Source organism: Eubalaena glacialis, chromosome 10 (assembly GCF_028564815.1).
Source record: "Eubalaena glacialis isolate mEubGla1 chromosome 10, mEubGla1.1.hap2.+ XY, whole genome shotgun sequence".
NCBI classification, from domain to species: domain Eukaryota; kingdom Metazoa; phylum Chordata; class Mammalia; order Artiodactyla; family Balaenidae; genus Eubalaena; species Eubalaena glacialis.
Window position 1 is genome coordinate 105,123,390 of NC_083725.1, and position 22,301 is coordinate 105,145,690.

General features: G+C 37.2%; 1 protein-coding gene across 2 annotated transcripts in view; it reads left to right on the forward strand.

The window, feature by feature from the left end:
* TTC17 (tetratricopeptide repeat domain 17) overlaps window positions 1-22,301 on the forward strand; it is a 157,286-nt gene that overhangs the window by 76,851 nt on the left and 58,134 nt on the right. For both annotated transcript variants that reach the window (XM_061203268.1, XM_061203269.1), the window contains exon 17: window positions 17,843-18,013. In XM_061203268.1, coding sequence (XP_061059251.1) covers window positions 17,843-18,013 — 171 coding nt within the window. The remainder of the gene's footprint in view (window positions 1-17,842; window positions 18,014-22,301) is intronic.

The following is a 22,301-nucleotide window of genomic DNA, read 5'->3' on the forward strand; positions in this document are numbered from 1 at the left end:
ATTCATAATGAATACAAAATATGACTCTAAAGGTTAAGGATCTTTATCTTCTTACATAATACTAGAAAATATGTTGTGGTCTTTAAAGTTTTGTAGGTTATATCTAAGGACAGCCTTATAAACAGGATTTCATTTTTTTCAATGAGCTGTTTATATTAATAGAATTTCTTATTTTCTTTACTGACTATCATCTCCCTCACCTCTCTTCTTTTCTGATATTGGGAAGAAGGGTTTTGTATGTATATAGTGATCCTTTTCTAAAAGCCTTTTCTTTAGTATTTGTTTTACATGCTTTTGCTTAGTATTTTAGTTTCTTGAAATTTATTGCCACTTTATGTCACTGATGTCAAGAGAGGAAATTCAGTTGTCTTAAGCTCTTTTTCCCCCAGAACATAATCTCAACTAGCCCAGGGAACTATTAACTTGAAACAGATCTTTCTCAAAATTGTAGTATCTGATAGTCCAGGTTATTCCAAGAATATTTTTTTAATTGCTTTTTTTTTTCTTTTCTGCTCACTTCTTTTTTTTTTTTAAATAATTTTTAAATTTTTGGCTGCATTGGGTCTTCATTGCTGCGCACAGGCTTTCTCTAGTTGCGGCGAGCGGGGGCTACCCTTCGTTGCAGAGCGTGGGCTTCTCATTACGGTGGCTTCTCTTGTTGCGGAGCACGGGCTCTAGGCACGCGGGCTTCAGTAGTTGTGGCTCGCATGCTTAGTTGCTCCATGGCATGTGGGATCTTCCCGGACCAGGGCTAGAACTCGTGTCCCCTGCATTGGCAGGCAGACTCTTAACCACTGCGCCACCAGGGAAGTCTCCAAGAATATTATTGAATCTGATACAATAACAATAAAAGAAAATAATTTGACTTGGGAAGAGGGAATATCATTTTTGGTTCTTTCAGAGAGCTCATTTAAAAATTTTTTTTTTAAATTAAAAAACATTAGCCCTTTTTACATTGTAATTAATTAGTTTAGAAAAGAATCCAACGTCTGCTAACTCCTAAATAAATAGTTACCCCTAGTGGAAATATATGCTATAGCATTTTCTAGGTTTAAAAACTCATTGATTATACTGAACTAATTTCAATATTAAATTTTTCTTTAACAGTGTTTTTGCATTACTTGTTTCCACAATAATCCTACTTATTGACGGTTGTTTTGCTGAGTTCCAGCTTTGAAAAGCTGAAACTTGAAAGAAGCAGACACCTCTGTCAAAACCATGAACTTCTTACATTTTAAAACCTAACAGTTGCATCTACTCCAGTTACCTCTGAGCTTTACTAAACGGTTGATGAAAAAGGAGACAAAACCTCTGAGTAATGATTAGCATTTCTGTGCCTTCAGATGATTCTGTCTGCCCTTTACTTTTTCATTTTTGCAATATTGAAAGAAGCTTCATAAGTTATCTTGTTTGACATATCTGTCTAAAGTTTTTATTATGACTATACAAAGGTTTCAAGAAGCAAGGCTTGTGATTCTATTTCCAATAATCAAGGAATTCTTTTTTTTTTTGTAATACTCATAGTTACAGTTTATTACAGGGAAAAGATACTAGTTAAAATCAGCCAAGGCAGAGTCCTTGAGGGGTACAAATGCAGAACTTCCAGTTGTCCTCTTCCCGTGGAGTTATGGACAACATTACCTCCTCCCAGCTATGATGTGTGACAATACACGTGGAGTATTGCCAACCAAGGGAGCACACCCCAGCCTTTGGTGTCCAGAGGGTCTTGTTTTTGTTTTTGTTTTTAATTTTTATTGGAGTATAGAGCTTTACAGTGTTGTGTTAGTTTCTGCTGTACAGCAAAGTGAATGAGCTATACGTATACATATGTCCCCTCTTTTTTGGATTTCCTTCCCATTTAGGTCACCACAGAGCACTGAGTAGAGTTCCCTATGCTATACAGTTGGTTCTCATTAGTTATCTATTTTATACACAGTATCAATAGTGTATATATGTCAGTCCCAATTTCCCAGTTCATCCCAGTGCCCCCTTTCCCCCTTGGTATCCATACATTTGTTCTCTAGGTCTGTGTCTCTACTTCTGCTTTGTAAATAAGATTGTCTATACCAATTTTTTCAGATTCCAGCATATATGCATTAATATACGATATTTGTTTTTCTCTTTCTGACTTACTTCACTCTGTATGACAGTCTCTAGGTCCATCCACATCTCTATAAATGACCCAATTTTGTTCCTTTTTATGGCTGAGTGATATTTCAAGGAATTCATATTGTAATTGGGTTTTTTTGGACAAGATTTAAGCTGCCCTTATACACCCTTTTTCCAACCCAGAAAATTCTCCTATGAAAGCCTGTTTGAAAAGCTACCAATTTAAAAGCTTTTCAGATAAGCTTTTCAAGATCAAAAATAGTTAAATACTCTTGGAAAACATTTTAAAAACAACTTTTCTGACCACTATTGTTTATCTTCCCTAAATTATTTTCTGTAAAGATCCACATTAGACACTGTTTTTATAGCAACTGTAATATAGTGTAATGTCTTGGGTAGTCTGAACTAAATGGTAAAATTATCAGTAGTCTTTTAACATCAGTAAGTATTGCTTTTCATTATAATCTTGGAAATTTTTCACACAGATTTTTAGTTTATGTTTCTTGGAGTATATGCACAGGTAATGTATTTAGCTTTGAATACTGATTCATTCAGCTTAGAAGTACATAATCATTATGCTCACAAAATTTTCTTACTTGTAAAGACTTTATAGCTAAAAATGTGTCAATTAGTGCAGAATCATTTATCTGACAGTTTTCCCAAACTTTGATTAATCTAGATAATCCTCTTATTTACTGCCATTTATTAGTTGCATGTGTTCTTACAGAAACTGCTTATTATCATCATCATCTCTCTCTCTCCTTTGAATAGTACTTAATAAATTCTTTTCTTTTATAGGTATTTTTATATCAGCATTACAGTTTCAAGGATGCTGGGAAGGAAAACATAATAGATTGATTTTTTAATTGCCAACTCTCAAGTTGACTGTGAAAGAGAAGCTACTGCTTCCAGTTTTGATTAAACATTTTATTTTGGCAGTTTTTAAATACATACTTTTTGTCCACATTTATTGACTTGTTATTTTACAATTCAACTTAAATAGAACTGAATTGGCCACTTTAACAAACTCATTTTTCAGTAACAACATACTTGGCCTTTTTTAAAGTAAAATGGAACCTGTTAAATAAACTTACAATGCTTTTGAGTATAAGTAAGGTCTCTTGAGTGCTCAACACTAAAAAAGGACTTTTTTAAAATTGAAAATAACAAGGTGTCACAGAAAATGGAATTTCATGAAGCAATAATGATTATCTTCTCTAATGATGAAAAATGGAAAATAATTTATAATAATTAAAATGTGGATATTAAATCTGTAATATTTATGATAGTGGATTTTCCAAGCATTTATTGCTTAGGAGTATTTTCTACATACTTTCATTCTTCAATTTCACTGATTTTAAAATTAAAAAGTTAGATCTAAAAAAGATGCTTTCTACTACTTAAGCAGTATACATTGTTCTATTATTATGTCTCTGATATGCATAATTTTACTTTTAGTATTCTTCATTCAGTATTACTTTTCTTACATTAGAAAACATAAGATCAACGGAAGGTTATATTTGTTAGACTTCATTACATGCGTATAGGTATGCCGCTAACAATGGCATTGTTATTAACTGAGTATAATTAAGCATCAGCCCCAGAATCTCTGAACGTTGGTCTTTTCTTAATCCACTGAGACACCTACCCACTTAAAATTATTGGCCCAGATCTTTAGAAATTATGAATAAATGTTATATAGAACTCAGACTTTAATGTCTAGGTATGGTTAGAATTTTATATACATTTCTCTATAACATGTATTTCAAAGCTTTCACCACCATAGAAAAAAATAGAATTTCCAAATCACGTACATGAGCTTTAATATCTGTTCCAATGTGTAGAAGAATTATCCTGTGTTGTCTTTATAATGTTTCTGTATTTATAGCATCTACTTACTATTTACCTAAATCTTACCTCCTTTTATAACTTGTTTCTTGCCTGTGGTTTTAGTCTGTGTTCTTCCACCCAGATTTCTGTAGATTTATAACTTGTAGCTTAAAGCAATTTTACATGGAGTTCAGATTTTGAAGGAAAAGAAATGCTGCATTTTGCTGCCCTCCTGTGGACTATCCAACACACGCTACCTGCAGTTAAGGACCTTTGCTTTATCACATTCTTGATGAGAATTAGTGAAGATATCTGCTTTAAAAAAAAGAAAGAAAATACAGTCTGAAAGGCACAGTTTTTATAGCATTTTTAATATGCTACTAGTTAGCTTACCTCCATTTATTTTTGTTGGAAGAATGAAAACTGGTTAACTTTTTACAGGCTCAAAATCCTGTAGGTGCAGGTGCATCCTGCAACAAAGCTAGATGTACCTCTCTATATGTAATATGTATAAATTTTTATACTTCTTTACTTAAAGGGCTTTAATTATTTGGTTAACAAACAATCCTTTGATAAGTATCTGTGTGACGGTGAGAGAAGGGATAAGAAAAGTGCCTTTTTTATGAATCTAGAAGCAAAGGTTATGATTTATTCAAGTCACAGAGTCAGTCATTGGTAGCACAGAGACTGGAATCTGAGTCCTCTGTCTTCCAAGGCCAGTGTGGCTCTCATGCGTAATTCTTTTATTCTCAAGCCATAAACTATTCCACTGCCAAGACTGAAAGAATTCATATTTGTAGATTCTTGAGTCATTTTATGAAAGTAGTATAATCAGTGCACTTCTTATATCATCCCTCAAAAGAGATACATACATCCCTATATAAAACATGCCTCTGAACTATATTATGGGGGACAGTCATAATGAACCCTAAAAGCACACCTAAAATGGTCCCTTTCAGTTTAGCGTGCCGCTTTGATCTCTTCTGAATTTTGCATCATTAGATTGCTGTAAAGCCTTGGATTTTACACAGAAGGTCTGGTAGCCGTACTTGTAATATTCGCTCAGTAGGTAATATTTGTCTTTTGGGATTCCCAGCATTTAGGTTTCATGAGCAAAATGGTTACCTTTGGTTTTCATAAGAAGTTAAGACATTTAGGCAGGTTTTGTTAACCAGTGGTTTTACACTTCAGCCTCCGAAAGAAATTGAATATATATATAAATACTTCTTGGTTTTTAACATGAATTTTTTGTCCAGCGTGCAAAAAAAATTGTTTTCTTTTGAGGAATGAGCCTGTTGGCCCCTGCTTAAGATCTTTCTACAGTTGTCCTCCAGTCATTATAGATTGTTAACCTGGCCAAATAATATTTAAGAAAAATGAAATTTGATAGTGGATATAACCTTCTAAAGCAATAGAGTATTTGTTTTCTTTCAGCCAAAGGGACCTGAGTATGGCTTATTTATTCATTCATTTATTCAACTAATGTCTACTATTCTAGGAACTAGAAACCAAACAAACAAACAAACAAAAAACTCCAAGTCTTACGGAGCTCCATTCTAGTAAAGAGAAACAGAGCAGATGATAAACATACTAAAGAAGTTATTTAGTATGTTAGAAAATAAGTGCTCTGGGGAAAAATAAATAGAGCAGGAGGGTTGGTGTGATATTTAAATTGGATTGTTAAGGGAGGCCCCATTGAGAAAGTGACACTTGAGCAAAGATTTGAAGGAGGTAAAGGGTTGGACCATGCAGACATACAGCATAAGAGTATTTCAGGTAGAGAAAATAGTTGTTGCAAAAGCTTATGCAAGGAGAGCTTTTCTGTGGTTTGGTGGTGTTGGAGGAAATGAAAGCAGAGACGAACGGGAGGAGGGTAGAACCGCATCTTCACTGCCTTGCAGACCATTCTAATAATTTGGACTTTTATTCTAAGAGAAAGATGTATGATTTGGAAGGTTTTGAGCATTAGAGGAAAGTGATCTGATTTACATTTTAACAGGATTCTTCTGGCTTCTCTGTTGAAGTTAGATTGTAGTCAGGTAAGGGCACAAGCAGGAAGACCAGTTAGGATGCTGTTGCAAAGATGTAGGTGAAGGATGATGTTGCCTTGGACCAGTGGGGTGAGAGGGGAGAAGGTGAGAAGTGATCATCATATTTGGGGTATATTTTTGAAGGTGGAACCAATAAGACACTACCAGAGGAAGTATGGGAAATGAAAGAAGCAGAGGTCAGGGTGACTCCTAAATATGGGACCTAAGCAACTAGGTGCTATTTAATGAGATTTTTAATAACCAGTGGTGCTATTTAATGAGATAAAGTCTGAGGAAGGAACAGATTTAGGGAGAAAAACAAGTTTGGTTTTAAACAAGTTTCAGTTGCCTTCTAAATGTTTAAGTGATGGTATTGGGTAGGCAGTTGGATATATATGAATGTCATTATGGTCAAGGAAGAGCCCCAGGCTAGAGATGAAAATTTGTGAACCATGGACATATGAATGTCTTTTAAAATCACAAAATTGGATGAAGTTACCTCAGTGATTAGTATAAAAAGAAAAGAGGTCAACGATTAATTACTAGGGCATTCCAGCCAACATTTAGTGGTCGGGAAGAGGAAGAACATTACAGGAGTAGCCAGTAAGACAGTAGGGAAACCAGGCAAGTATTCTGTTGCAGAAGCCAAGTGAAGAAAGTGTTCCAAGGAGTGGTCAGTTATATCATTATTCTTATGCTACATGGATATATTCTAAGAGCTTGAATTGGATGAGGACAGAGAATAAAGCATCGGATTTCTGAACATGGAGGTTGTTGGCAGTCTTCTAAAAGTTTGTATTAAATGGCTTGTGAAGTAGGTGAGGAAGTGGAGTTGGCCAGCAGCTCTTTCAAGGAGTTTTGCTGTAGCGAGGAGCAGAAAAATGGGATGGTAGTTGGGGGGGGGATGTGGGATCGAAGATATTTGGTTTTGGTTTTATTGTTCTAAAAATAAGAGGTATTGCAGTGTGTTCCTGCAGGAAATATCCAGTAAAGAGGAAGAAATTGAAGATGCAGAAAAAACTGTAGAAGCAAAACTCTTGAATAAACAGAAGGGGATGGGCTCCAAGGCACAAGTGTAGCCTAGAAGTTGTCCTTAGATAGGAGAAGGTACAATATATAGGTATAGATGTAGGTATGATGGTGAGACTTTTGATTACTTCTCAGTGAAGTAAGAGGCCAGTTGTCAGATGAGTGTGAAGAGGAGCTGAGGAGGTTAGAAATATAATGAGAGAGGAAGGGCTGAAAACAATGGACTCAGAATGTGACCTGACTAGAGAGGTTTCTAATTTTGGTAACTGGATAAATGTCAATGTCATTAATTTAGAGAAGGAATATGGAAAAGAAATTATCTATGCCTTGATGTGGGGCTGGAAACTAAGTTCAGTGATAGACATGTTCATACAGAGATGCCACTGGTTCCCTCAGATTGTTCAGGGTGAGAAGAAAAGTCCTAGAATGGAATCTTAGAAAATACTAGCATTTAAGGAGCAGAGCCAGTGAAAGAGTGAGTAAAGAGAGGTATTGGGAGAACCAAGAGGGAGCTGGGTCTTGAAGGTCAGAAGAACAGAGGGTTTGAGAAGGAAAAAGAAATCAACAGTAGCATGTCCTATATTGGTTCCTAAAGTAGGGTACAAATATCACCAGAGGCACGCAAGCTTTTAGGTGGTACTTAGAGTAACATTTTTTGATTTTAGTATTTGTGGCTTATTCTAATGGGCATTAGAAGAAATAAATAACCAACACATCAAACCTGTAATTCATGAAAAGTGCTACTGATTTTCCCTTTTAACATAAATTAATGTAAGATTAAACAGTGACTCCATTTAAAGAAGAACATTGCATAAATTATGGTACTGGTACCTATGGAAAAATCACGACAGTAGTGGACGAATGAATAGCGTGGGAACCTCTGAGTTTAACAGTTTAGAAAATCATTTGGTGACCTCATTTTATCAAAAGTATTTTCTGTAAAATGGGGAACTATCTGTACTAAAACAAGAATAAATTTTAGGAAAATAGAAATATTAAAGTGAGCTCTCTATGTATAGTTGAATTACTTTTAGAGTTACTGGCATAGATTCTAAACTATTTAACTTTTGTTTCATCCTGTCACTGTGTAACTAAAATAACTTTAAAGCAAATAGTTAATGATACCAGGAATCATTCTTTAGATAATATATAATAGGACACAAATAAGGAAGACTTTTTAAAAATTCACTTGTTAGAAACATGAAAAAGTAATTCTGTGTTTGGAATAAAATAGTAGAAAAATTTGGCAGCTGAGTGAAGAAGTAAGGCATTTATAAGGAGGGTATTCTAAGGCCCAGCATGTAATACACACAGAGCAAGTGGTTTTATTCTCTGTCTCTGGGACTCTTGGAACTGAGTCACTGCAGCTTGGTTGTGATGCTCCAAGAGGACTGTGTCCAAGGGCAGCAACTAAGCAGTCACTCTAGACATTTGAGTAGCACTTCTTGAAGTCAGCTAGGAGGTTAGCACTACAGCTTGTTACTCAGTTATGGAATGCTTTTGTTCATTACCTTAAAAATAAGAAGTTGCAAATTTATAATCTGAGTTACAGAGCTTAACACTTCAGGTGTGCGAATGGTCTTTGCCAGTGTTAGGGTTACTATCTTGAATCTCCAATAGGAAGTGAGTTATACTTTTGAGTTTGTAAATTAAGTTAAGATCATGGTTCTGCTTCCTTTATGCTCTGTATGTAGTGTGGGGACACCCACTGGAAGGCATCGTTAATCATATTTTGTGAACACTTACCTACAGATAGGGTTGGAAAGTTATACTGAGACATCTTTCTTTGTGTATAGGCTCCATTCTGCATCAGGAACTTACTGTGGTTTCCTGCATTCACATCACTGAGGTTACAGTGATTGTACACACCAGCAAGAAAAATGAAGGATGAGCAAGATGGGGTCTGTTTTATCTAGCCCCCACTAATTATTGAACAAGATATTTTTAATATGGTTTGTCACTGCAGTAGTACATGTCTCCTGATAGGAACTGAAGGGGGCAAACTTCTAGTTATAAATACTTTGTGTGTAGTAAGTTAGGCAAGTTCATTGGATGCTATCTTTTTACATCTTCAGTTTCCATTCATTGTTGCAGATGTTTTTGGAGATATTTCAGTTTGTGATGTTAAGCTTTGCTATCTCATATAGCAAGCATTTGCATGACTCCTCCCCATTCAAAAAGATTATTCTAATTGGCAGAACTAACTCTCTCTCTCTCTCTCTCTCACACACACACACACACACACACACACACACACACACACAAAATCCATGCTACATTAGAGTGGGCTCTTTTGTAAGTGACCTATACCTCAGAAAATTCTTTACGTGCACTGCAAACCAACTAGTTGAAATGAATTCCCAGTTTTGGAGTTCTTGTTTGAAACAGTGAGCACCAGCAGTTCCCTGGCAGTCCAGTGGTTAGGACTCGGTGCTTTCACTGCCGTGGGCCTAGCTTCAATCCCTGGTCAGGGAACTAAAATCCCAGAAGCTGCAAGGTGCAGCCAAAAAAAACAACAAAAAAATAGGGGCTTCCCTGGTGGTGCAGTGGTTAAGAATCTGCCTACCAATGCAGGGGACACGGGTTCGATCCCAGGTCCAGGACGATCCCACATGCCCCAGAGCAACTAAACCCATGCACCACAACTACTGAGCCTGCGCTCTAGAGCCAGTGAGCCACAACTACTGAAGCCCACACCCCTAGAGCCTGTGCTCTGCAACAAGAGAAGCCACGGCGATGAGAAGCCCGCGCACTGCAATGAAAGAGTAGCCCCTGCTCGCCGCAACTAGAGAAAGCCCGCACGCAGCAATGAAGACCCAACGCAGCCAAAAATAAATAAGTAAAATAAATAAATTTATTAAGAAAAAACAAAAAACAGTGAGCACCAAGTATTTCAACCCCTTTACAAATTTAATCATTGAATGATTTTTTTTTCTTAACTCAGTTCCATGGGCTGATGGAAATAAAGCAGTTGAGCCTGATAATCAGTAGAAAAGAGCATTGGTGAGATTTAAAATACATATGACCGAGGATACCTGGCATATATATATGTGTCCGTGTATATGCTGGTTTGGGTTTTTTCCCCTCTTTTTTCTTTCAGTGTTAGTTATTACAAGTAATCGAATTTATTTCATACTAAACTGTTGTGATCTTTGACGAAGAAAATCTCAGTAGTCTGTTACTTTTTCTTAACCACCAAAGTTTATTTAGTTATGATCTTGAAAATACAGGAGAAATTTAAATCATATTTCATAGCTGTTGAAAAGAACACAGCTTTGGATTTCTCTTGTCTTCTCATTTAGTTTATTTTTATTGATATAACAACAAATCTAAATTTGCCATTCAATATTTGCCACTCTGAAAGCAGTTTAAACTGCTTTAGCTGTCAGGCATTACTTAATAACCCAGTCAGATCACAAATATCCAAAATGATAATTATTTTAAAAAATAATAAAACAAGCATATCAAATTTCAGGAGAAGGAACTAGAGGTCAGTAGCAGCTGATAGGGTATGTGGTGTTGATCTAAACTTCTGAGTCCTGGTATACCTGTAGTAATATAGCCAATTTCCCTTGATGATGTGAAATACAGCTAGAGGAAAACCTAACATGAACAAAACAAATAATTCACCACCTCCCTCACCGTACACTGCCTAAATACCATAAATGTTAAAAACTGGGAGAGGGCAAGGTCCTAGAAACCGTGTTATTTATTATGTGCAAAGTGGCCACTGAGGTGAATGCCTCCAGGCAACTTTCATTTGGTGATATAAAGCAAAAGGAAACAGTATGATACTATCATTTATTTTTCTATGCTTTTCACTTGATTTAGTGCACTGACCATATGTACTTAGATTTAGGTAGATACGCTCAAAGTTCCTGTCTTAATCCCAAACCCCTGAAGTGAGTCTGATATCAGGTAGCTAGGGAACTTTCTTACTGAAAGCCACAAGGCCTTGCTCAAAATGTTCTGTGGTAGCGGGACTTCAGTGGCCTTTTTGTTAACCTTGGTTTAAATATCATACTTATTACCCAAACCAGTGTAAAGGACAATTCCTAACCCTCTTTGTCCTCATATCTGAGTCCTATGAGCTATTACTAGGCTCAAGTCCTTAACAATCATGGAATAACTAGGCTCTTGTGTTCTCATTTAAAGATACTGTTCTTATAATCCACTTAGTCTGAGGAGTAAAAAAGACCAAGTAGCCTTTGACATTTTATTAGCCTTGGCCTTGCATTATATCCTTGCTTTAGGAAAAAGCGCAAGCCTAATGGCAGTAAATGCTTCTGATGGTAGGTCCTTTTCCCATTATGCATATCTCTGGGCCTCCATTTATAGTTTGAGGAGGGGGAGCAGAGTTAAATCTATTGATTTTTCTACTAGATTTTTTTCCTTGACATCAGCAAGTGACCAATCACTTGCAGCAAGAGAAAGAAGAGGTAAATATAAACTGCAAAGGTTGTGAGTAGCTAGGAAATCTAAGCCCTCCCCTGTTCCTTCATCCCAACCCTCTGTTTATAGGCTTATTCTAGGTATTAAGAATTGCATGAAGCCAACTCACTGCAAGAATATGTGGTTGACGCAAATAGACATGCTTAATTTAAGCTCATTGACCACATAAGGACTTTAATATCATTCTGTCTTTTGCAAAGTCAATGGAAGTTGTACCAGACCATGACATATGATGATGCTATTGTGGAATACTTGTTTTCTTTACCACATACACCCTGCTCTCCTGGTTCCTTGTGTTGGCTTATATTGTTTTCAGTAGCTCTTCCCCATAACCCTCCCCCCGCACAACAATTCTAATCTTGCCCATCCTTCAAGGCCCACTTCTGCTATATGCCTTACTGATCCCTTAATTATAAGTAATGCATAACCGGTCGTTCCACCTGTGCCTCTCCTTCAGCTCCTGTGACTTGCCATTACAGTTACTTGTGTACAAGACACTACTGTCCTACAGGACTTCTCTAGCTCATTGAGAGCAGGGACCAATCCTGTTTTTCATCTTCATACCCTGGCCCACCATGCATTCCACACCGTCCTCCCAATGTTTAGCCCATAGAATGTGCTTAAATTGCAAATTAGCTAATGGCATTTCAGGTTTGAACTACTGAAAGTACCTAGTAATAGAGGGTAATTAACTCATACCCACCCACTGTTTATCCAGAATGCTTTATCCCAGACCCCCACTCAACATACATATATAGATATAGATCTTCTTTTGAGGTCTGCAGCTCCCACACAATAGGAGGGGGAATAGAAAAGGAATTATCTCATTTGAAGGCACATGTTGTGTCCACTAGAAGATGACACATCTAATAGATAGCCTGTATTTTCTCCTGTCTGCACTGTTTTTTAATGAAAGTTGCAAATGTCCTTGTTGACCCTCATTGAAAAACTGACATTTATGGGTAAATCAGTAAGTGTGAGAATCTATTGAATTTGTTTCCCCAGCATTCTTGCTTGAAACAAATTTCCCTAGGCTGAAGTAAGACAGAGATTTAGATTTAATAATAACAATAATAACAATAATAACAATAAAATATTCAACAGCAGCTATGGCAGTTAATTTTCTTTCTTTTTCAATAAGTTTCTACATGGGAAAATCTTCCCTAGTAAACTTCCAGTAAATGTTTAGATTCCCTTGTTTAGACATCTAACCTGATCTTTCACATTTGTGGAGGAAGTTACAGCTGTGGAGAGCTTGAATTCCGTCACTGGAGTCATGTCTTCCACAGTCTCCATGTCATGGTGTCTGTGTCTCAACTGGTGCTGACTTTGCTCCCTGTGCTTTAGTCACTTAAGTGATGGCCACGTGGCAAGACAAAGAGGCCAGATTTATTGCTAGTTCTCTTTTTTCTTCTCTAAAAGAAGGCAGGGAGTATAGGTCTATAGAAACCAATGCACCTCTGAACTCTTGGGCAAATCAGATTCCCCCACCATGTGTGAAGAGAGCGTTACCCAGGATAGAATTTAACTCTAGAATACGTAGTAAAAGGGAATCCCTCTCTCTCTCTCTCTCTCTTTTCTTTTGAGATCACACACTTTTCTTTCTTAGTTTTTCCTTTTTAAGCTCACTTGTGCCTCATTCACCTCACCATGAGGGAATACCTGTATAATCCTGAGGTTGCTGATTTCAAGTCTTTAATATGGTGTTTTCTATCTGGCATTGCCGTACTTTTAAGGTCAGCCAGTACATAACCATTACTTTTAAACCTCCTGCAAAGAATTCCATTCAGCAGTAATTGCTGAATGAGAACAAGTCTGAGCCATTACTTCCGTCAAAATGATTTCTCTCGTCTTTCTAAGTGGAGGACAGCACAGGACAGAGGAAGTGAGGCAGTTTCCCGTGTCTCAGGTGCAGCCATCAGCAACCTAGGTTCACCTAAATTCAAGGAGTTCTGTATGCTTATGTTCACAGTGGTTTCAGCAATAGTGTTTCCTACAGCTCCTCTTATTGTAGGACAGTAGCTTCTCTCTCCATTTCAGATAAAGAACCTAGACACAGAGAAGGGAATTGATTTGCCAAGGTTCATATGGTAAGGCTGCAGCTAAGGCAGGATTTGAATTCATACCATGGAATGCATCTCTTAGAACAAGGTCTGCAAGACTTTGTCACAACCTGTGGAGGTGGAAATCATAAAGGAATCTGTTCCCAGTGAGGTTTCTTACTGCTTCACGTATACCTATTTCTCTGTGTAGTACCAAGCCCCACATGCCACCCACAGTTAAAGTTTCCTCGTAATATTTTAAAGTAATCTTGCATAGTAATGGTGTACAACTGAAAGATACACTTTTGTTCACTTCACAATTTATATTACTATTTTTCCTAAAAGATACATATCCTACTAGAGAAATAAATATGAAATTAGTTACTTGGCTCTTAACAAAGTTCTGAGGCCTCTCAATTTTGTGGCATTTCTTTCTTATAACTAACCCTAAAGGATTCCTAACCCAACCAGGAATCTCTTACCAACTTATGAGATTCAGAAGAGAAGAATTCTTAAAAAAGAAGAGAAGAGAAGAATTCTTTTTAACAAGTAAGTGGTTACCCAACTCCAGTTAGAAAATAAATATTCTTCTAGGACCTTTGTAAACAGAATTTATATGAGAAGATAGGAGATTTCTTTAACCTTAGTCATGGTAGGAGTTCCTGAGAACTTAGTTTACTCTGAAAATCTGTTTAGCCACAGAATAAATTGTGCCTTTCTCCCTTAGGAGACTTATGCTTTGACAAGGTGTATTAAATATTTAGTTGTTTTCCAGAACACCCTTGTAGGGGAGGTTAATATTAATAACCCAACTTATGCAGTCAATACTCTAACCACAGAAAAGGATGTTGCTATGTCTAAGATCTCATAGCAGTTCCAGAATCGGAAATACCCTCTTTGAAGTTTCATGCATAGTTGGTGTTGCCTTGTACTCTCTTACTTCTAAGAAAAACCAGACTGCCAGGATTTGAATTACTAAATGCTTTGCAAGCAAGTATAGAGCATTAAGCAGAGAAAAGTGTTTCCATTTTCACCTGGAACCTTGTTATCTAAAGCATTTCATTTAAATCACGTAGTTCCAAAAACAACAACAACAACAAAAACATACCTCTCAAGGTTAGTCCAAGCCACAGAATCTCCTCATTTTTGCATTAGCAAAAAATAATAGCCTTATGCACGGAAGATGACTTTTTACTTTTTAGGTGTCTTTCCATTTTTCCTTCTCCAACATTTTCTTGTGTTTCTTTAATAAGAACATCATCTCTGCCTTTGCTGGGAAGACAAGCAATATTTTTCTACATAGGCAACTTTTTTTTTAGTTCCCCTTTGAGCTAGAGTAGACCTATACTATAGTCCAAAGAATAGAAACTTATTTTTTCTGAAATTCTTCAGTTCTCCCTCAGGCAACTGGAAGGAGTAATTCAAAATTTAGGCAATATGACTTTCTATGATTAGCCTAGATAATCATGGAAATCACACCAGAATGCTAAACCAGTCTGTTTTTAACTGTCAACCTAAGAAAATTCATATTAATAGTTCTAATTTTAAAGCATGTAGTTTTTACATGACCATTTTGACTCTGCCTATTTCCAAGAAATATCCTAACATAAACTTCTTATGCCTCCTTTAATTCCCCCAGATCTCCCTGATCCCCTTTCCTGCCCTCTCCCTCAGAGGTATTGGCCCCAATTTCCTGAGTTGGAGGGCAAGACATTCTTAGAATGCAGAAGGCTTGCTTCAAGAGGGTGTCTGGGCTAGAGGTCATGCAAGAGGACTAATTTTAGCTTCACATCGTATCTTATAAATTACCTATAGAGCATTTTTAAATATTGCAGACATTTTAAAAGATGAAACCAATTAAATTTTTATAGTAGAAAGAGGGTGGGAGAGAAAAATAAGATGGCAAAGGTTGGAGGAGGAAATCAACTGCAGGAAACACAGCTAGAATTTCACTGGGTTCCAGTGGTAAAGGGTTATCTTTTTGCTTTACTTGACCTGTGTCAAGATGAAAAATGCTTTAGAGGCAAATTCACCAAAGCTGAAGGCAGAGAGAATATTCACTAGGAAAACATGTTTAAAATTATCAGTATCACTGTCATCATTTTTTCCTCTCTGCTTTTAATAGTCATGCTTATTTATTTCCCAGTTAAGAATTGCCTCTGAAAAGCATGCTGTTCTTCATAGTGAATTTTAGTCAGTTGGGTGTGTAGAGTTGTTGTTGTCATTGCTCTGTTTTATTTTAATGCTCTTATGCTTGGTTTCCCCGTACTTAATTGCACGTACTAGGTGGTGAAGACAGAAGTAGAGGCAAATCTGCAACCTCTGTCTGTCCTCTCAGGAGAATCTGGAGAAAGAAAGCAACTACCATTGCTCATGGCTTCTTTTCTTAGCCCTCCAGGGCTCACACACTCCACACCTTCCATCTCTATCAAATCGTACTTCTCATTGTCTCCCAAACACAAATGAGAATTCCTGTTCCTATTGCTTTGCTCAACACATTATTCCTCCCTGCCTAGAATGCCACCTTCTCTACTTTTTCTGCTAAAGAGGTAGTACTGACTAGGAGAAAGCCAAGAAGCTTTGTGGTAAAACAGAATTAATTCAAATCCCAGATCTACCACTTACTTACTGTTTGACCATAGGCAAGTTACTTAGTTTCACTGATAATCAGTTTCCTTATCTGTGAAATTAATTTCACAAGGTGTTTTTGAGGAGTAAGTGGAAGAAAAAATACAGAAGTACTCAATAAATATTGATTCCCTTCCTTGTAATTCCCCCTTTTGAAGTTCTGTGTTTTTAAATCCTACGTATTCTTCAAAATTCAAGTTCTACCTACTCAAAGCTTATTCTCTGAAGCACTTACTTGGCACAGTAGACTACCTCATTATTGTTTTTTGTCTTGCATTTACTGTCTTGTAAGCTTCTTGAGAGCTAAAGCTTCTGACGTAGCCTTGTTGAAAATGGTAGCCTCAGATGTGTGATAGTGTAGAACTGGAAAATGGTAGCCTCAGACGTGTGGTAGTGTAGAACTGGAAGATGGTAGCCTCAGACGTGTGGTAGTGTAGAACTGGAAAATGGTAGCCTCAGACGTGTGGTAGTGTAGAACTGGAAAATGGGAAGTGAATCCCTAAGTATGCACTCCCCTTTCTCTCACCTAGGAAGTTGGGAAAGGTTTTGAGTCCATTATGTTTTCTTGGCACAATAAGGAAAATGGCCTGAGAAATGCTTTCCAAAATTATGGAATCTGAAAGGGAGTCATCAGATCCAGAAAGAGACTTCTCGTATTTCCATTGCTGCAGAGACAGCCTGATGGGTACATACATCTCTTTGGGGCAACATTCTCTTAAAAAATAAAAAAACTTTTAGAGAATGTTTGGACGTTCTGATAAAGGAGGAGAGTTACTTTTACACTCTTACCCAGAGAATTGTCCTATAATATGAATGTAGGCTTCCACTGAACATGCACCTTCAGTAGCAACGCACATGGAACATGAGGAGACCTGTTCAGCCAGCCAGATCCCCACTACAGCAGACACAACAGCCTAGTAACACATTCTCCTACCCAGAGAATGTCCATCGGGTGGAGCTGGATAGTGGCTCTTTATCCCTATTAACACACAATCCCTAATAAGGTCAAAGCTCTTCGACTCCTGGGCAAAATTGTAGCAAAAGGTCATGCTCACTGTGTATATCAGAAGGTATCACAGAGTGCTATGATTACATTCAAGATGTGACATTTTATGCTTAGGTAAATCTTTATTACATGATCAGAACTTGTTTTTCAAAAGAAAAATAGGCACCTGTGTGATCTGACAGTCTTAAATGTGGATTCTCTGCCGCCACTATCCCCCTCTAAGTCCTTGGTTTTTAATTTATAATCCTTTACCTTTTGGTATATCTTTCATTTTAAGCTATGATGCAAGAATGGTATATTTTTCGGCTATAATTCATCTATCTCCAGACTTATTGAGGTACTAATCTGTCACTTCTCACCTTCAAAAGGCAAATAGAAGGAAAACCACTTTTTTATGATGTTTCTGACTTTCAGAGAAGCGTTTCGCAATCATTCATTATGAATGGAAGGAGATCTTGGGACTTGATCTTTGTTGTTACAGTTTTTTCCCCAAATACTTACAATAGCCTAACAGGTGAAACTTGAACTTCAGTGCAAAATCTTGAATCACAGTTACGGTCTGCCTTTGGGCACTCCACCTCACTGATTTGTGCATGTTCTGCTGGAGAAAAACCGACAGTCACCTTTTTGCTCTTCTTGATAGTTGGGGACCTTGAGCTATGGGACTACACAAGAGAGGTTTCTAACGTGCTCTATCTGTGTCTCTTGTCATTGAGGTAATTGTCATGCGAAAACCCTGGACAACAGCCATGACAAACAGAAATATTTTGACAACTCACAGTCACTGGATGCTGCTGAAGAAGAGCCCTCTGAGACAGGAACAGAGGAAGACCCTGTGCTCTCTGTTGAGAATTCAGGGAGGGACTCAGATGTCCTTAGACTTGAAAGTAAGTTGATTTGACCTGAGCTGTGCTTCTGGAGTAAAATCAACTCTCACACTTGAAGCTTAGGCTTTTCTCTACTCTCAAGCGTTTGTTCTTTCTTTTAACAGTCACTTACTATATTGTAGATCGTGAGGGTGACCCTCAAGATTGGGAGGCAGAAGGCAAGCTATAAAGTGAAAATGCTCTGCACACTTCTTTCTGTTTTCTCCACCTCAACATCTTCATTTGCTAGAACAAATTTGATTTATGTACTAGTCTTTCTTCTTAATGTCATTAGTCTATTGAGTAAGTCATTGAAAAAAAAAGCAAGTTGTATTTATACTAACCCAATAAAATTTAAAGATTTGAAATAACGGGCATGCCTACCAGGCCCTTTCCTAGAATTCCATTTTATGACCACATTTTGAGCTATGCTGTGCTAAAAAGTTTTAAGATTATCAATTTATAATTGCCAAAATGAGTGACTTCTTTTAAGTACTCATCCTGCTTAACCTCTTTTCTGCCTTTGGAACTGTGCACAACTCCTCGCTTGAAACTTTCTCCTTCTTCTCCTCTTGGCTTCTGGGATATCACTTGTTCTTAGTTCTTTTCCTTGTCCTCAGAATATCTTTTTTCAATTTCATTCACTTATTCTTTACTTTGCCCTTTATTTTTTTTACCCAGGATCTTAACCTTGGTCTTCTTTTCTTGGTCCTCCATGTGTTATCTCTTGGTGTTTCAGATACTTTGGAGTATACCAATGACTCTAAATCTGTATTTTCAGCTAAGACATTCTTTGTGACTCCAGATCTTATTTCTACCTTTTTAGTGGTCTCTTTATCTGGATGTGCCACAGCCATTTCAAACTTAACGTACCTAAAATTGAACTTGTCCTCATTTTGCCCTACTTCCTGAACTGTTTCTAGCTCCTATATTCCTGCTCCCTGTTAATGGCACAACTCATCCAGTCATCACTATGTCCAATCAATCCCTAAGACCTGTTAAATATATCATCTCTTCATCTGTTCTTTGTGGCACTGTCTGAATTTAGACTTTCTTCATTTCTGCCAGGGCTGTTGTAGTAGGTTCACGATTGGCTTCCCTATATCTAGTCCTTTACTTCAGTCTATGTATGGAGAGTGTGAGGGAGGCAGAGGGTGTGTGTGTGTGTAGGGGAGAAAGAGAGAGATAATACATAGAAATTGGTATACAATTTAAAAAGCAGAAACAACCCATTACCAATTTCTTGTGTGTCCAAAGAGTTGTTTCTGAAATCAGACCTGATCTGGTAAGTTGCCTACATTTAAAGTTTTCAGTAGCTATTACCTATCGGAAGAGTCCAAATGTCTTAATGTGGGATATGAGGCAGTTTAGCCCTTGATTCTGTCTCCAGCTGAACTGTACCATCTACTAGTATTCTGCATAGCAGGAAGTCCAGACCTTTCACTGTTTCCCTCACGTGCCATGCTGCTTTGAGCCTCCGTGTCTTTGCATAGGCTGGGAAGGACCCCTGCATATTCTGTGCTTTTTATAGACAACTCCCATGCATCTCCAAGATCCAGCTCAAATGTCATCTCCTCTGTGAAGCATTTACAAAGGTCTCCAAGCATTTAGTTGCTCCATTTGCTGTCTTGTTCCTGCTTTTTGTCAAGGTATATTTTATACAGTATTAATTGTTTGTATGTCTTATGTTCCCTCAGACTGTGAGCTTCTTATATATTGTGTCCTTTATAACTTTATATTCCTGTGTATAGTAAATATTTGTTAGAGTAATGAAATGTGTCTTTTGCCCTCCTGTGTGGATTGGATTAACATATTTAGCAATTACAAAATCTTGTGTTTCCTTCTAAGTGGTATTGTGTATAAAAAAACAATGTCTAAGAGAAGCAAGCTAGACCTCAAAGGGGGAAGTTGTGACCTTCACTTTTGCAGGTTTAGGGAATTAGTTTCATCAGTTCTACCAGAAATCATTGGGCTTTAAGGAAATTAATTTCCCATTTACCAACTCAAAAGAAATTGACTTTTAAACCAGATGGCCACTTTGTTCATTCACAGTGGGTCTACTCCTCTCTAGTGCCTGGCAGCCTCATGTCTCTTTCTGACATCAGGTACCCATACAACCAAATGAACATCATGAAGGAGGCTGATACTGAGTACTGTTAAGGGGTTTTGGGGTTTTTTGGGTTTTTTTTTTTTTTTTGGCCACGCCACAGGGCATGCAGGATCTTAGTTCCTCGACCAGGGATCAAACCCACGCCCCCTGCAGTGGAAGCACGGAGTCTTAACCACTGGACCACCAGCGAAGTCCTGGGGTATTTTTTTCAGTTTACAGAAACTGTTCCTATTCCAATACGACTCCTTAATGAGTGGAATACTCATGACAACCAAATTAGAGTCTTTTCCTACGACAATTCAAAATAAAACCCAACCAAAATCTTATTCTTTGTCTCTTCATTTTCCAAATACATCATTGCTTGAGGCAGATAACCTAGTGTTTAAGTTTCTTTAGTTCCATGTTTCCCACATAGTTCCATTCCATCCCCATACTGGGAACACTGAATGGTTGCCCTGGCTGGGACTTGGTGTTTGCCAGGTCCCTTCAACATTATGCAAACTGTCTCTTAGGGTGCATTCCTTTTCACATTGCTAATTTAATTATAGTATGATGATGACTCTTACTAGTTTTACTCTTAGGTACTAACTTTTTTTTTTTTACCGTGTCTAAATTCTGGGATACTGACAAGTCCACAGGGACCACAGTCATGGTATAAGTTAGCATGTTTATACCAGCAGGCTTCCTATAGTGTGGTTTGGAGTCACAAAGACTCTATTTTTTAATATAAATAGTATGGTATAATAAAAGTCAAGCATAGACATTAAAGAATTTTTTAAAACTCTGTTTTTGGAGGAAATTTTAAAGAAATACAAATAGTTAAGCCCGCTCCAGTAACCATAAATTATTATGATAATCACTACCTTTTTGTGGTACTTTATACCTTACAAAGTTATGAACTGTGTATTAACCTTGTGAAATAGATATTAACCCCATCTTGTAGCTGAGAAAATTGAGACTCAGAGTAGTTAGGTACCTTGCCTAACATCTTCAGTAGGTGATGTATAACTAAAACTCATCCTCAGGCCTTCAGCTTCCGTACACTGTGTGTCATTTGCCTGAGGTTCTCAGAAATAAGGGTTTGACCTATGGGATGCAGCAAAACCAGTTCTAAGAGGGAAGTTTATAGCAATACAAGCCTAGCTCAAGAAACAAGAAAAATCTCAATCTAACCTTACACCTAAAGGAACTAGGGAAAGAAGAACAAATAAAACCCAAAGTTAGCAGAAGGAAAGAAATCATAACGATTAGAGCAGAAATAAATGAAATAGAAACAAAGAAAACAATAGCAAAGATCAATAAAACTAAAAGCTTGTTCTTTGAGAAGATAAACAAAATTGATAAACCATTAGCCAGACTCATCAAGAAAAAGAGGGAGAGGACTCAAATCAATAAAATTAGAAATGAAAAAGGAGAATTTACAACAGACACCACAGAAATACAAACCATCCTAAGAGACTACTACTACAAGCAACTGTGCCAATAAAATGGACAACCTGGAAGAAATGGACAAATTCTTAGAAAGATATAACCTTCCAAGACTGAACCAGGAAGAAATAGAAAATATGAACAGACCAGTCACAAGTAATGAAATTGAAACTGTGATTAAAAATCTTCCAACAAACAAAAGTCCAGGACCAGAAGGCTTCACAGGTGAATTCTATCAAACATTTAGAGAAGAGCTAACACCCATCCTTCTCAAACTCTTCCAAAAAATTGCAGAGGAAGGAACACTCCAAACTCATTCTATGAGGCCATCATCACCCTGATACCAAAACCAGACAAAGATACTACAAAAAAAGAAAATTACAGACCAATATCACTGATGAATATAGATGCAAAAATCCTCAACAAAATACTAGCAAACAAAATCCAACAACACATTAAAAGGATCATACACCATGATCAGGTGGGATTTATCCCAGGGATGCAAGGATTCTTCAATATATGCAAATTAATCAATGTGATATACCATATTAACAAATTGAAGAATAAAAACCATATGATCATCTCAATAGACACAGAAAAAGCTTTAGACAAAATTCAACACCCATTTATGATTAAAACTCTCCAGAAAGTGGGCATAGAGGGAACCTACCTCAACATAATAAAGGCCATATATGACAAACGCACAGCAAACATCATTCTCAGTGGTGAAAAACTGAAAGCATTTCCTCTAAGATCAGGAACAAGACAAGG